This window comes from Xiphias gladius, chromosome 8 (assembly GCF_016859285.1).
Source record: "Xiphias gladius isolate SHS-SW01 ecotype Sanya breed wild chromosome 8, ASM1685928v1, whole genome shotgun sequence".
NCBI classification, from domain to species: Eukaryota; Metazoa; Chordata; class Actinopteri; order Istiophoriformes; family Xiphiidae; genus Xiphias; species Xiphias gladius.
The window spans coordinates 9,226,575-9,243,770 of record NC_053407.1 but is presented as its reverse complement, the minus strand read 5'-3'; the positions used below and the strand labels follow the sequence as shown (position 1 = coordinate 9,243,770).

The 17,196-nt window shown below is 40.6% G+C and overlaps 1 protein-coding gene across 2 annotated transcripts; it reads right to left on the bottom strand.

Moving 5' to 3' along the window:
• Positions 1-1,877: 1,877 nt before the first annotated feature.
• Positions 1,878-16,938, bottom strand: wfdc1 (WAP four-disulfide core domain 1). 2 transcript variants are annotated; one of them, XR_005707971.1, is made up of 7 exons: positions 16,440-16,938; positions 5,378-5,573; positions 4,657-4,740; positions 4,189-4,329; positions 3,594-3,653; positions 3,421-3,480; positions 1,878-3,304 (listed from the first exon to the last, which is right to left on the bottom strand). XR_005707971.1 is itself a non-coding variant. In XM_040133372.1 (7 exons), the coding sequence occupies exons 1-6, from the start codon at positions 16,536-16,538 to the stop codon at positions 3,422-3,424; spliced, it is 630 nt and encodes a 209-aa protein (XP_039989306.1). In that variant the 5' UTR covers positions 16,539-16,938; the 3' UTR covers positions 1,878-3,304; position 3,421. The 2 variants fall into 2 exon arrangements, 1 of the variants encoding a protein (XP_039989306.1); XM_040133372.1 differs by having other exon boundaries at positions 3,603-3,653.
• Positions 16,939-17,196: the final 258 nt, after the last annotated feature.

Sequence of the window (17,196 nt, the reverse complement as noted above, 5' to 3'; positions counted from 1 at the left end):
AGCAAGGTGGCGGTGATGAAGCGGTCATGCCCGGCGGTTACTTTCTAGGCTTCTGTTGACAGCCTGCGTGCCGCGCGGAGCGTTACCACCGCCGACTTATCCGAAACACAGTGGCTGCTGTACTCCCAACACTAAGTACTCACTGACAATTTGATTCTCTCTCTCCCTCTTTTTTTTCTTTTTTTTTTCTTTTCTGGCGCAGTTTTAAAGCGCGGGTGCGCACGAGAGAGAGCAGATGGAGAGAGCGCGAGACAAGGGGGAGAGACAGGCGCCCACTGGGGTTATACATTCACCACCTGCTGTAGGTAACATTGTAGTAAAACCATCCTCTCACTGTGGAAAAATTAATTTTATGCCATGGAATGAAAACGTCCAGACCCAAATGTTTAAAAAAAAAGATTCAATTTGTTCTATTAAAAAAAAAAAAAAAAAAAAAAAAAAAAGTTAATATATGTAAATAGGAAAAGTCAGTGTTTATTTGGAAATTTGAAAGTACCAGGAGATAAAAGTAAGATAATGGGAGAAATTGGGTGGGATGGGTTTGTCAAATGTTGCTGTGTCGATTGAATTTATGTGAGGGAATATGGTATTTATATATATGATGGTTTTTTTTTTTAATTATGTATTAGTTCTGTCAGTCTGCCTATAATTTGGGGGTAAAAAACTGAATATCAGACGGGAAAGCCCTCAGTCATACAACTGTAATGAATACAGCATGAATCTTTTATGAGGGATTTTTTTCTCTGGATTGTGAACTAAAACCCTGCGTTATTTCCCAAAAGTCCAAAGAGAGCTCCCCTGATGACTCAGGTTGTACCACTGCACTCAAAGCACACACCTGTCTCCCAGGACAGAGACACAGGCACTGTCTGGCTCGATTATCTTCTGTAAATGAGGAATCGGTCAACTGCAAGCTGTCACTGTAGAAACCGAACCTGAGACATACAAAGGTCAAGTATGTTCCTTCATAAATAACCTACTGAAGATTAACATCAGACTCAAGTAAACTTCTTGTGTTATTATTCGGGGAATAGTGGCACATTGTGTTGTTAAAGTGGAACAAACTGTAGTATCAGTAGTATAAATTTAGTTATCAAAGCCTAAACCATTCAAGAACAACATTCATTAACTTACTGCCTATTCCTTGGGTTTTACTGTTGTATATTGATATATGTCTAATGACTGGTCAAGTTTCAACTATATCTGATGTGAAATGTCTCTCCTTGCCCATTAGGGGGCGTTATCAGGGTCCTGAACATGCTGGATCACTGAAGAGACGCACAGGTTTGACATGTAGTCACTCATGTAATATAGGAAAGCAGCAGCTCCAAATAATCAAATGCAACAATTTATAACAACAAACATCTGCTTTTCTGAAAAGAAAACTGCTTTTATCCGTAGTGTATGAAGTTTATTTCTGATTCCTAATGCCAGGATGTTGTAATTTAGGCTAATTACACATATCTATTTTTATACCTCTACGAGTGAGGCAGATGGATCATGAAAATGATAATCATGTGATATGTGATGATATCTTTGTTTTTGCTCATTACATGGTACACAAAAAGCAGTAAGAACTGTTAATCTTACACATTTTCCCTTTTGTGCTAATTTCTGAGCATTAATTTTTCTGGAAATATCCTGAAACTTCCAGAAAGACTGCCTGAGGTGTCTAGGCCGTATCTAGGTATTCAGCTCATTTTTGCTTCAACCAAATCTGCTGCTAAACAATAATAACAAAGCAGGATAACATCAGTCACTGTGGTGCAGTCATTACAATGTCATAATGTCATAGTCCTGAAGCCTAAGATTTATGTGCAACAGAAATACATCACAAAACTCAGACCACTTTCAACAATGTGGTTTATTCAGAATAAACAAGGCAGCATTACAGCACCAGTCAGTTAGCAACATTCAGACATCACTTTAGTTCTGCATACAGAGAATGGTTACAGCTTTTGTTTTGCACCTTCAGCTTATTATATGACCAGCTTATTCTTCTGTTATTATAGGCAGCAATGAAAGTGAGCACCATTTGAATTGATAAACAGAGACAACTTAAGTTGAACAGTTGATTGAAAGCGAGATTAAGTTTGAGAATTAACACAGAAGATCTTTTGACCAGTTTTAAATATCTGCTCTGCGCAAAAGCCCTTTATATTTTTATGTTTCAACAGCAACATGGGGATGTGATAGTGTGATAATTTAATAGGCACACTGAGTTATTTTGTTTGTCTGATAAGCTAAATTTGTCAGCAGATGACTCACACACATGCAAACACATGCACACACAAAAAATATTAAACCCTTGCACAATCATGCAAGCATTTCATAAAACTGCTCTGATAGGTATTCGTTACACGACTCTCTTCTTTAAAAGCATCTTTTCACTAAATTTATTTCAGTAAATTATTTAAATCTATCTTTTCAGGATCAAACACTTGCCATCTGTAGGCTTATTTAAAGGTGGCTTTTAAAAGCTGTTCAAGGTCTCCGCCTTCACAGGTGGAGTATCTGTTTAAATGTAAACTTGGCTCAGCCGGTTCTTTCGAAGGAACTATCTTATCTTATTTTACTTTAGTTTTTCAAAGCAGTGATGTCACGGCCACTGTCTGTAGGCTGAAACCAACCCACAGCTTTTCCAGATCCTTCAAAATTGACACCATCCACACACTCATATGGCATTTATTCTTATAATTACATAAAATTTTAATTCACATTTGGATTTCATTCAAAGATGCAAACAGTACAGCTGGTTGTATCTCCTATTTGTCTATAAAACCTTCCAAATTGGAGGAAATTCGAGTAGCGCCCTTTATAGAAGGAGTAACAGGACCATATGGTCTTGATGTTCTCAGCCTTCAGTTAAGAGTCCGTGTGTGAGAATAAGAATGAGTGGTACTGAGGGAGAGCGTTGTAAAGAAATGATAAAATGGCAAGGTTTCCTTATTTCCTTTGAGATTTTTGATAAAACAGCTTTGGTGCAACCCTGCTCTCTCTTCCTCTGCTTCACCATCAACACCCTCGGCTCCTTCCTTTCACAGATATCAGACAGAGAGACAAAAAAGCACTTATTTCTTTGGCTGTGTACTGTAGGTGCATCAGACATGTCTCCCAAAGAACGTTGTGACTGAGGAGAGGCCGCAAAAAACGGGGCTTTGCAAAGAGGAGGTAGCAGCTGTAGGTGTAGTAAAAAATGTGAGATCTGATCCTGGTTCAGGTGTGATGAGAGCAGATCGAACAGGACTGGGCTGATGTCTGAGGTTGTGTTATGGTCGTAGCTGAGGCTGAGGTCATGGTTGATCTGAGAGTAGATATTAAAAAGAGAAAGAAAAGGTTTTGTCTAAAGGGAGATAAAGATACAAGAGGTATTTTGTTTTTGAATATGATATGAGAAGTTCAAAGTGGCTGAAAACATACTTCATCCTAGGTGCTTGTGATGATGTTTTTCATAGCCTACTGCATTGTTAGAACTGGTACCTGTCAGTAGAAACAACATCAACAACAACGACAAAAATAACATCATCATATCAGGGAGATTGGTGTTATTTCCGACTCGGTGACAGTAAAGGTTTTTAAGTTGTTCACGTTACCTCACTTACCCAAGTAGTCCTTGTAGTCCTTAAAGTATTTGTGCCTCAGACCACGTCCATCTGTAAATACAATGACCAAAACGATTATAAAAACAAAAGAAAATGATGACATCTGATATCTATATCCTACACATTGTACTTTGAATTCTTGATTAAATGGCAATAAAGAGATGCATTATTTTCTCTTCATTAAATCATTGGGCTCATATTTCTGCAAACAGCTTCAGCCACAAATAATTAGTGCATCTTGGGGCGGTCTACTGAGTTGCCAAGTAACTCCAATATGTAGTATATTTTTAGATCTATTAAGTAACGAAACTTGGCACTTGGCTGCATTATATTTGCCAAGAGATACCAGGCCAGACTCAAGACAGCTGTGGGCACAGCCCAGCATCCTGTCCCCGCCCCTTGGTGCTTCATAAGAGCACAAACTTTGGAGAATAGTTCCATTAGATCAGATACATAGGAAAGGAAGTTTTAAAAATGAAATTAAGACAAGAGATGATGTGTGTTAAAGAACTGGATTCAAAGCCATATCACGGTCACATGGCTAATCACTCAGTTGTTTGAGTTACCAGAAGTTCCCTAGCCTTACCAGAGTTCCCACGCTGCTTGATGCACTGTCCCCGGTTAGGGATGCCAGCGGCAGGATTTCCTGGGTTGATGATGTGGCACTCGTAGCCTGTGGGACAGTGGAGAGGCTCGTCTCCATCCTCAGTTGTACTGCAGGCCTCAGCTTGTGGGCAGAAAACATATCGTGCATTAGAAGAAATCACAAACATAAAGAACACCAGGGTCATTTGTGGTTTTTTGGTTATTTGTTGGTTTTTTTTGTTTGTTTGTTGGAGGGTAACATGGGTTAGGGTTAGGGTTAGGGTACATGAAGTAAAGGGCTGCATTTGAAGGATTTGTGAGAGCGCACTCTGTGAAGAGACTAAGATGCAGCTGCTGTGTGAGCATTGAGAATCATTTAGGTGAGAGTTTTCGAAGTCACGCAAGCTATGTATCAGGAGTTACAAGTGTTTTCTCTGACCGCAGTGACTGGTCAGGTGTCTGCACTCACCTTGCAGAACCTCCTCGGGTCCATCTAGCAGCCAGCCATTACCCCCCAACCACCGAGGCTTGGGCTGCACCAGCCAGTCCAGCACTGTTCAGAACACACACACACACACACACACACACACACACACACACACACACACACACACACACACACACACACACACACACACACAAACAAACCAAACTATTATGCATATTGTTCTGAAGAACCTTAAATGAACCTGTTTTCTGAACTATTAAAATACCAAATATCAAAATTTCCTGAGAATGCTGCAGCAAAGTGGCTATCACTTTCAAAAAAAGTACAAGTCAAAACCAATTTTCTTGTCCAAACTAATTTAACCTTTTTAAAAGTGTCCAACCTGTGGGATGCTTTTGCGTTGGTTGCGCTACTATAGGTGGCTCTTGGTCTGTACTGGTCTCAATCCTCACACAGCCTTGACAAATTATACATTTTTTCAAAGCTCTAAGGCTCCCGATTCTATCTGTGCAAAGCATTTTAGGATCCCCATATCACTGCAACAACCGCTGACACAGAAGTGGTTCAGACTTACTCTACTAGCTACTACTACAGACCTCATATTCCCCCTTTTTTTTTTTTTTAAAGTTGTAAAATGTAGAGCGTTACCAATCAAAGGAGACCAGGGTTATGACTGACTGACTGACCTTTAACATACAAACACTGCTCTGTGTGTAACCATCTGTCTGCTGCCTCTGCTGACCTGGTGGTGGCTGAACAGACTCCAGGCAGGCGTAGATGCAGCCGTTGTAGCAGCAGCGCTTATGGCGCTCACACTCTGAGTCTGAGCGGCAGCCCGGCACCTCGCAGGCTCGCTCTGGCAGCATCTGGGGTGGGGGCGGACACCGGTCATTCTTCTGGTGCTGTGTGGACTGGGGGTGGTTGGGGTACTCATAGTCCTGAGAAACCCAGAAAGAGACAAATGTCCACGGCATGAATGAGTATGTGGAGGTGGTTTTACCCTGACTCTAAACAATATCAGGTTCTGGGTCAAAAAGCTGCTACAGGCCCCGTCATGTTATAGTTACAATCTAATTTTAGGAGCAGTTAGGACTGTGCTTTATGACTAAGTGATGTCATGTGGCTGCACATACAGTATGCAAAATAGAGAGATTTGTGTTTTGTTAAACATCATGAAATATAGATAAATATTTGTGAGGGCCACTTGATGAGAAATTCAACTTCTCATTTGGTCCCAAACAGAAAGACACTTCACTGTATGTTCACACAGTGTTTGAGATTGCACCTTTTAACCATCAGAGGGCAGCAATAGACCTGGGTGATCACTTTTTAGCACAGCAGAACTGTAGCAAAGACACTAACTGTTTGGTTTTAGTATGCATGCCTGCCTGCTAACATCTTGACCTGGATTGGGAAGGTGATTCACTGTGGGAACAAACACTTCCTTAGTGAGTCTGAGAGGGAGAAAGTAGGCCACATTACCCTGAGCCAAGCAAAGAAACACTTCACACACTTCAGCAGCTTTGGCAACATAAAGAGTAGGCCTACGTGCACACATGCACGTACACACACAGCAATGCACACACTTTTCCACCGTTGTTGAGAAGATCTGTCCTTGCATGCTTATGAGATCTGTATCACAGCCACTTGGCAACTTTGGTATTACATTTTTTTAGGAAAGTGATGCTCTTTATTGATTCTAACTCATTGGTTTGGACATTTCCAGGACAGTATTTGTCGGTTAGTAGTGGCTCACATAGCCAGTATCAAATATCAAAATTTTGTGGCACAGTACAAGCAGCCATTCATTGTTCTGGGCTGTGTAGACCTGGGAAATATTGCAGCAAGAAGCACAACTGCTCTCCGCTAAACATCAGCTCTCATATTTTCTCTTACATCTTATTTGCTTTCCAATGTGATCAATTTTCCAATTCATTCCACTTATTTCTACTTACTGATATGAAATTAGCTATACTGTGCTGTTTATTGTCTCGTCTAACATCATTTCTACAGCAGAGGTACATAACAAGAGGAACAATTTGAGGATATTTTAATTATAGGCCATTCCAGGAGTGCTCTGTGGTTAACTTTGAACTCTTTGAATTCATACTGCACAGGATGTTATCTAATCAGGTATGCCTTGAGGTTCATTCCTCACCTGGTGACATGTACTTTAGTGAAGTTCAATTTCTTTTCCCACCAGTGAAGGACAAATGTTTCTCGTCATTTTCTGGCCTGGTTTAATGACCATAAGGCCTTTGTTATCCAGTCATTATGGTTGTAACTGAAATTGTATATCTGCCGAGCTGTTAGTCATAAGGCTGAGAACACACAATGTGTTATTAACAAACAGGCACGAACACAAAGTTTGATTTTTTCTGATTTTATGTCTTTCAGTCGTGTGAGTGAATTTCCCTGACTCTCCAGTTTCAGACATTAATTTGGCATGTCAGGGTGTTCCAGAGAGAGAGAGAGAGAGAGAGAGAGAGAGAGAGAGAGATGGATGTTTTTTGTACACTAGATTAGTAATTAGATAATCAGCTTGTGGGTTGCACACGATCATTAAAACTGTGCTGTTTATTTGGCAGGCTCACAGAACGTTCTTACAAACCAGCCGGAAAAATGAAAGCAAATGTTTGGCGCTGACGGTGGTATCACACACACTGTATGTGTGTTCACTTTAAACACACATTAATTCGTTCTGGCAGCTGCAAGCTTAGTGGGTGGATGGTTATTTGGGGGTGGGAGGGAGGGTGCATTCACACCATGGAGGGATGGAGGGAACAATGTGTGGCTCTTACAGTCAGAGCTTGTAAAAGTGACTCTGACATCTGTATATTACTGTAAGTAAGGAAAGTTTTGAGATGAGAGTTTGGGGTCAGTATTTTTGTTAAGAGTGATTATTGTTATCATTGTACATCCCTTGTAGGGCTGGTTAACAAATTTCTATACTTTTTGGGTAATTTCTGAAATGTGTCTGTAGCCATGAGAACTAAAAACTGTATTGTTTTGAAAGTTGGCATTGAAACCCTGGATTCTTAGCTTTGTTTCCTTATTTTTGATTAGATTTTCCCTAGTTAAAGCTGCTCAGTCATTATTTTATATTAACAATAGATGACATGGTTATGTGTAATGTAAAAGATGTCAATCGTAGTGACAGTCCCACAGAAGATGTTATCTAACTCTGCAGTTCCCCTCAGCTCTTTGGAGCTTTTTAGTGTCTTTCAGCTCATTGTTTTAAGACGTGCAACTTTTTTAGCTCTCATCAGAATGGTTTCCAGATGCAGCCGGCAGCTGTTTTCAGTGGAAAAGCTCATGGTATGCTACCTGCTCAGCACCAAATGTCAGACAGACAAAGTCAGCGACTAGCTGGTGAGGTAGAGACCCAAACGGAGCAAAAAGGAGAGTGAATATTGAACTCACAGTCATCAGGTGGAAAGAAACATGACTCAAGATGAATGCTAATGGTGCTCTGTGTCTGGTTGATGAAACAATATGACAATTTTGAGAGAATTTTTAAACTTGATAGATACAAACATGCCCATGGTCTCAAATACTCAGACTGGATTTGGTATGAATTTCCTCTATGTTGTTCGAGATGATACAGCGTAGAGAATCTCTTTGCTGCCAAATAAAAGGAATGTCTGGAACATCAGAGGCTCTAAGTGAAAAAGTGGAGCAGAGGTTGTTGTGGAAATTATGTGGAAATGAATACCTTTTTTTTCTGGCTAGTGTGTGTGTACTGAGCAGTAATCTTCTCTAGTGTAAGATCAATAAGCCACTTTTTGCTGATAAGCCTGCTGTATCCACTTTATACAGTGATAATAATATCAGTGTTGTGTTTATAGCTTGTTGTGCAGACCCCAAGTTGCCGAAAGAATCAAGGTCTCGTATGGCTGTTTTGTCTTAAAAAACTCTTAACAAATTTATCATTGCACTACTATCAATTTGTCCAGGTATCATGTGAGCCACCTAACTATATTACATATGGTTACTTCTGCTTGTATATGCTCCCACATACCATTGACTATAGTTCTAGAGGTAAGTGAGAAGGGCAGAGCCACAGTGGTTCACAGTGTTTCCTGGTACTATTAGATCTATAAGTGAGGACTACAAAGTCTGCTGTGATTGGATAATGACATAATGAGTACTGCCGTCTGCTCTTGTCTTATATCCGATCTGTTCCCAAAGTCTCCTGCAAATGTCTCCTACAAAAGGTCAAATGTGCCCTTCCTGTTTATGTGAGCGTGTGTGTTTGCATGTGTAAAGTGTGAGCTTGCTTGTACACATGAATGCCATACATTGCTAAAGCCATTGATGCTTCGGTGTGTGTTCACTGTATTGATCTTCAAGCTTTGTCAATAATACAGATGCTACTTCCAACATACTTTTTTTTATTGTTCGTTTGCCTACATATCTGCCATTCAGCTGTTAATGTGACTGCTTCTCTCTCAGGGTTTGACTCGTGTCTTTCTTTCTTCATGTGTTTTGTAAACCAGAAGGGCCTTCTCTACAATCCGAGCTCTCTCACATAATCCTGCACACATCTCTCTGATGTTTCATATTGTTTATTTACTCTCCTGTCTGCAGTGCTGCCCTCCTGTAGAGAATCTTCCAGCAGGCCCGTGTGTGATATTCATGTCTATCTGTGGGCATGTTTTACCCCTCTCTGTCTCTGTCTGCAACTCTGTCACTATCTCTCTTCCTCCCTGTTGTTTCTTTCTCCTTGATTTTTTTTCTCTCCCTTTCTTCCTCTCTCTTTGGTGTTGAAAAGCAGTGGCATGATGGTGGCTATATAATGATTGATCTTACAGCTCTTTTTCTCTTTCAGTCTGTCTTTGTTTGTCTCTCTCTTTAGTTATCTTGCTCTGTGGTTTATGGGGAGTTTTTGGGGAGAGGCCGCTGGAGACTCTGTCTGGCTCCATAACTGTGCTGAGATCAGGCCATTCATGGTTCCACGCAGAGATCTCAGAAAGATACTGAAATTTTATGCTTCCTTTATGCAAGGATACATGCACACAGACATACACACAAACACACCCAATCTCAGGCAAATGCCCATATAGTACTGCAAGGGTCAAGGTTTTGCACATAAATGCGTAAACAAGGCAAAACTTTATTCTTTCATATGAGTGTCAGCTCAAATGCTGCAGATCTCCCATGTCACTAAATGAAGTAGCTCAAAGCATACATCTGGTTAGCTTTTGAATTGTCGGGACTCATTTCCTTTCTCTATACCAGCAGAAAAACAGACAGATGTGCAGGCAGACAAGAGACATAGCAGGCTAAGCTGCGAGGCAAACAGAAAGCCTGTAAGTCAGTTGGAGATGAGAGTTTCATTGACTGACGTGAAGACATTCTGACAGACAAACAGGTAAATGCACACCTGGGAAAGGCAATCCCTGAAATCTAGACATACTGACAGAGAGGTGATGTCTAGCCTTGAAATGCAGACAAACAGAGTGAACCCATATGAGGTGTGGTTTACACAACAGGATAGAGGAAGAGCAACTGTGAATGCAAAGATGGCCATGATAGAGGTCCCTCTTAACTCATGTACTGTAATTCTGTTAATATACTGAAAATCTCTCTGCTGCCAAATAAAGGGAACTTCTTGAACATTAGAGGCTCTGTATGAAAAAAAATTGAAGCAGAAGTTTATATGACAATTACTTTGTCTTTTTGGTTTGTGTTTGTGTACCTGTGGTACTTGACGGAAAACTGCTCCAGTGTAAATTCGGTAATGTGCTGCTGACCAGCAGGCTCACATCATCTGACTGGGATTAGTCCTGCTTACAGCCGCACACACCATTTCACAAAACGACTGGTTGCAGGTTTCTCTATCTATGTAAGAGCACTGTGACATTATTTATTATGTGATGTTATTTTAATGGTTTTCTACATGTAATGCTGCTGAACTCTGAACTGAGACTTGGTACCATGCTTCACCAAAAACAAAGATTAATGGACTCAGGCTGTTTGTTTATCAAAGTGAAGTGATTTATTTGAAAAATATTTTAGAAACCAGAAACACATTTTGTATCTATGAGCTAAGACACATGTAATGTACAGTATGGTGAAGTTTGTGAGAAATGCATATTTATGATTGGAAGTAAAGTTGGAGCCAATCCCAACTGACATTGGGTGAGAGGTGAAGTACACCCTGGAGAGGTCGCCAATAACTCACATGCTGCCTTCAAATGGGGTCATGTTTACCGTGTTCACGAGAACAGTCCATATGAATGCCCCCATCGATGGTAAGTTAATAGATTGTATATTTAGTCATATAGTTTTCTTTGTAATTTAATGATATCTCTGAGGAAAATGTTGATATGCCTCATCTTTTCCTTCCTTCATTATGCATGTGAATTTATAATTCATTGTGTTACCTGCCTGCTATGAGTAGTCTTTGACGTCCATGTTGCTGTTGCCTAGCAGAGCTGTTCTCACACTTAACCCCTTGAATGCCAAGCATACAATGTACATGTTGTAACCAAAAGCTCACAAGTTCCGTTTGAAGGCAGCAACAGGGCTGACACATAGAGACAAACAAGCATTCACACTCACATTCAGAGTCGCCAATTTACCTAACTTGCATATCTTTGGACTGTGGGAGGAGGTCGGAGTACCTGGAGGGAAGAACATGCAAACTCCACACAGAAAGACTCTAGCCAGCTGGCAGATTTTGAACCCAGAACCTTCGTGCTGTGAGGATACAGTGCTGACCACTGCACCACCACGCTGCCTGTGGTATGTGATATTAATATTAATTACCAGCTGCAACAGCGGGGCTGGTATTGTTTTCACCCTGTGAGTCTGTGTGTGTGTGTGTGTGTGTGTGTGTGTGTGTGTGTGTGTTATCATGGCAAAATGTGGTCCCTGATACACCTACTGTATTGGCAACTACCACAGAGGCAGTTTTGAGTAGTTTCTGTGTACTGTCTGTGGACAGATTTTGTCACTGCCATAGCGTCACAACTGTGCAAGATACAGTCCCAAAACTGTACAGGTGCGTAGTTGAGATCAAAATGAAGGCCGAGTTCGGAAATGGGTTAGGTTCGACCGATGAGTACTGAGTACTCATGTACTGAAGCTGGCAAGCTAACTGTTAACTTGCAAACCGATGGGATTAGCGCTGGTGAATCACAGTAGTTCCGATAGCACAGATTCTATCCAGCTCTCCATCCCCTCAAAGGTCAGCACTGCCAAGATTGCTTGCTTCAATGACATATATTCATGAGTTTATAGTCAGCTAAGTGGAAAATTGATTGAAATCACCCCAAAATTTCATGGTTTTAAATGCTGGTATGACCAGACCTTTACACATCAAATACTTGCCAAGACTGTATTGCATTTATCATGCATACCCAGGATCTGTCAAGTCTTCACCCTAAAGGCCACCCTATTTGCCAGTGAACTAAAATATATTCCTTGCGGTCATCAGTGAAATGCAGGCTGTGTAATTCAGTTACATTGAATATATTCTGATTCTCAATCATTGCAATCAAACTGTCGCTTTTAATCCCCTTCAGTTCAATAAATGACATGGATCTCTTGCTCATCTCTTATTTGAAAGCATTAGTAAACTAAAACTATTGGTAAACTAATCTTATCTTTACAAAATGTAATTTCCTTAAAAGCTGCAAATTTCCCTCAGCCTTAACGCAGTCTGTGGATCTGTTTCGTTTCATGTTGTAGCCCGGGGCCAAGTCAAACAGGCAGCCAGACCAAGGACAGGAAGTATATGTGTTTCTGAGCATCTGCAGGGCCCCTGTCTCAATACCAGGTGCTGTCAGAACAGTTCACATCACATTAAATAAATGAAATTGTAAAGATTTACGATAGTAGCCTCAGACACTGTTAGTGCACACTGACATGCCCTGGCAGGTGCCTGAGCTAGTTATGGCTATAGGAGACTAAATCATCCAGTCTCTAAGTGTGTCTGCGTGCGTGTTTGTCTACTTGTTCTTATATCCTGCTGAGGAATTTAACCTGAATGCACACTAAACCATGGTGACTTGTGTCACCGTGGGGACAAGAATTGAGATCCCCACGGGTTGAGACTGTTATCGGAGGGTTAAGGCTTGGTTTAAAGGGTTCAGATTACAATTAGTTTAAGGTCGGGGTGAGGTAAGGGTTGAGGTAAGGAATTTAGTCGTGGTGACTGAGGTTAGCGTAGGGGGATAGGGAATGCATTATGTCAATAATAGTGTCCCCATGGGGATAGTGGAATAAACGTGTGTGTGTGTGTGTGTGTGTGTGTGTGTGTGTGTGTGTGTGTGTGTGTGTGTGTGTGTGTGTGTCTGTGTGTGTGTGTGTGTTTCACGTGAATCTGGAATTTTTTAATCACAAGCAATAATTTGTAAAGAGGGTTGAACTTTACAAATTTATAAAGTTTGGGACACAGGTGCTTGAGGCGTTCATCTAAAACCTTTTTTCTTGTCTATCCATCAAACTTGATTGTAAGTTTTTCTCTGATGCCTAATTCTTACTTTTCCACCCGTATGATATGTTATGTATTATTTGACAGGCATTTTCTCTGTCAAATAGAAAGAGGATATGGGGAAAGTGCTACTGGTGACCTCTGAACCTTGGCAGGGGGAGGTCTAGATAAGAGACGGTGGACATGGCCCTGATTCCCAAGCCACCTAGTGAGTAAGGCCAGCTGACCCAGACGTCAAACAGACCCCTTTCTGGTAAGAACCTTACACAAAAGTCAGATAAAGGAAGTTGAGGCCAAGCCTCAAAAACAGTAAGATATGAAGGCAAAGAAAACTCAGTTTATGTGAAAGTGTAGATTTCATAAAGCATGCAACAGTGGCTGCTTACATTTTGATAATACATTTCCAATCTATATTGAGTACTGTGATTAAACATTTTATTTAAAAAATAATACTTGTGATTAATAAGACTAGATTATCAGATTGTCAAAGCCAAATTTGTTGGGGAATTTGCTCCCTTGTTTATATTGTGCTCACATTATGCGTATTCCTAAAAGAGGTAGGAATAATAATGATAAAATAATAATAACAAGAAGAACTTAAAAGTAGAAAAGAATTAATACTAATTTACTTGAATACTTTACAAATATATTGATTATCTAATTAAAATACAAATTTATTTGAAACTGCTCAACATCTGTTCTGTGAGTTTCTTAGATAGCATTTATGCCTTTCTGAAAAAGATACAAAAACAGATTTGGCATTACTAGTGTTGTGTAAATCCAATAAATTGGAAATCTGCTTGTATTCTATTGCATGCATTATGACAAAAATTACATAGGTCAAGAGCAGACATTGACTCTCTATTTACACTGTGCATGTTGTGTATTTGTAGCGTTCACATTATATTCTGGTTTAAGAAATCCTTAACATATTGACCAGTTTAGCTAGGGATTGCTGTCATTTGTTACTGTTTGCATTTTGTAATGTGTTATCAAGCATGCCAAACAAAATAAATGAATGAAAATTAAAATGAAAAAAGTCACTTACCTTTCATATTTTCTGTGTAATTAAGTTGAGCTTTTTGGGACCTCAACATCAGCAGGTTCTTTAAGGTAACAGATCCACACAGTTTCTAATCAAACATTTGGGAAATTCCCCATTTTCTTTATTATGTCGATAAATGTACCTGCTTATTGGCCTTGTCCACAAATTTTGACTAATTGGAATTCAATGTGTATTCAGATAAATAAATCTGGTGAAATCTCCTGTATTCGAAGAACAAATAAAGGACCATGAATGCAGGACAGGTAGTGAGCACACTGGTGGCCTTGGGTTTGTTACAAATTTTTAACAATTTTCCTTTCAAGACACACTATTCAATATTGCAGTGCCTACATCAAATACTCAGTGACTGTAATTTGTCTTTCTGCATAACCCTGGTGTTATGAATGAGGCTGAAGGGTGTGTGTATATGTGCGTGTGGGGGAGGTGGTTCAAAAATGAAAGATGGTAAGATGCAGAGATGAAAAGGTTCAGAGAGAAAGAGACAAACTCCATCTGCACAGCCGTTGCAGCATGTTCCAATTACAGCAGCTTTGAAGCAGAGTCCAGCAAGACGGTGCTTTTGGCCCATCCTGAGAGCAGGAGGAGACGAGGAAAGATTTGAAAGAGGGAAAACGGGGGGTGGTATACTGAGAGAGGCACATGGTTGAGGGGGAAAAGAAAGCAGGCCAGAGAGAGGGTGAAAGGGTAACTACTTCATATGAGAGAGGGGAAAAGAGACAAAGGCTGAGAAGGAAAGAGAGAAGGGCCAATGAGGGCATAAACCAGTGAGAAAGTGAGAACATTGAAGCACGAGAGGTTGCACAGAGGAGGAAAGAGAGCAAGAGAAGGAAAAAGAAAGAGAAGGCAGCACGCTAGAGTGAGCCCTCGTTAGAGATGATCAATCAGCTACACTGATCTGAGTTAACAAGCAGGGGCCCGGTCTGCAAGTTCAGTTCCTGCCCTAATAATCCACTACAAACACACACACACACACACACACAGACACACACACACACACACACACACACTGAGAAAGGTTGTACATCCAGTGTGCTCTTCAATTACTCATATGGAAATCTGAAAATCAGCGACTTATTCCAACCTGTTGCACACTCCACTTTCAGCTCCTCATCAAAACTGAAAAACTTCTCCTGTCCATGTAGATTTTTCATGCCTCAAAATCAAAGCGTGTCTGCTTCCAAACTGTTTCCTTACCAGTGGTGAAAAAAATGTTCAGATCATCTACAAGCAATATAGAAATTCCTGCATTCAAAAGCATTACCAGCAAAATGTACAAAGATATCAAAAGTACTCCCTGCTACATTATTATATTATTGTATTAAAGTGTCATTGGCAGTGTTATGTTGCACTTGTCTACACCTGTCTATAACAATGCATATGTTTTGTTTGTAAAATCTTGATCTGCAAACTAACTAATAACTATAGATGTCAAATACATGGAAAATCTGACATTTCCCTATGATATAGATAAGTGGAGGTAAGGAAAAGTAGCATAAAGTGGATGAGCTCAAGTAAAGTACAAGTTCCTCAAATTCACACTTAAATATACATATCTGAAAAGTTAATATAAGGCTACAGCTAGCAGCCAGTTAGCTTAGCCTAATGGCTGGAAATAGGGAAAACAGTCAACCGTTTTTTAGTGTAAAAACGAATATGTTATATCTGACTATAAATTATTATTATTAATTATTTTCTGTCACTGCTCCTGGGCAAGAAATAATTTGGCACTCCCAAAAAACGGCAACTTGTTCTTACGATTTGTTTTTTTACAGATTAAACAGACAAGCTATAACATGAATATTAGTGAGTTTTAGATGTTGTGGTATGTGGATTTTATTACCTGCAGACAGAGCCATGCTACCATTCTTTCCAGTCTTTATGCTAAGCTAATTTTAGCTGTTGGCTAAAGCCTTATATTTACCAGACAACTTTAAAAGTGGTATCAATCTTCTCATCTAACTCCCAGCAAGAAATTATCGTATTTCCCCATATGTTGAACTATTCTTCTAAGAACTTGAGTGAATGTTCATTGTTAATTTACGCCACTGTTCTTTTCCTCACTGGATTATGGCACTTCAGGTCTCAGGTTAACTTGACCACCTCTCACCTCAGCCACAAAACTGCTCTCACAGTGTGATAGAAGCTCTCTGTAACAGAGCTGGTTTTGTACCGTAACGCTGTGAGCTTTCACCTTGGAGGCTTTTCCGAAAACAGCCATAAGAAAGAGACAGAGAAGAAGCCACACAGTCGTATGTGCATATATACAGAAGTCAAAGGTGAGGTTAGCAGCCCCACCTTATGGTTGAGTCCTCTTTTCCTGATTCGTCTGGCATCACTTCCTGTGGACAGGACCAACAGGGACAGCAGCAGCAGCAGCACCACAGAGCCCGGCATGGTCTGTGTCCTGCACCCCAACTCCAAACTCTCTCTGTGTCTCCCTCCTTCACCTCTCTTCCTGTCTTAGAAGTATTCCTTCTTCTTCCTTCTGCTTATCCCAGAGTTTGTCCTCTAGTTCTTTCCAACTCCTCTGTTGCGGTGCCTTTCGAGCTGAAGCAATAACTCTCCGGTGCTCATGTGCAGCCAGAGATTACACAAGCCCTCTCCCTTCAGTGGGACCTGCCTTTATATCTGCCTGAAGAAAAGTGCAGGGCAGAATGATAAAGTAAGAGGGAAGGAAGGGGAAAGTACAGAGGGGATGAATGGACGCAGTGTAGGGAAGAAGCGAAAAAAGGAGAATAGTTAGGGGAGCAAAAAGGAGGGGAAGGGAAAAACAGCTGTCTGTGCATCAGTTGTTGAAAGCTGAAACTGTCTGCTGGCACAGTGTGCGCACATGTCTCTGGGAGAGAGGAAGGGAGTTGAAAGGAGGGAGGGGAGAGCATTAGAGAGGGTAGCGTGTGTGAGACCTCCCCCTTGCCCCCTTGTTGCATCTCATAGCACATCTGGTGATCTTTATGTGAATTTGACAGACCTGAGTCAATGCATGCTTGGGGCATATTTTGTATTCTGTGGTTTTGCTTCGCATGTTTTGCTTGTGTGTGGTATTGCAGGAGAG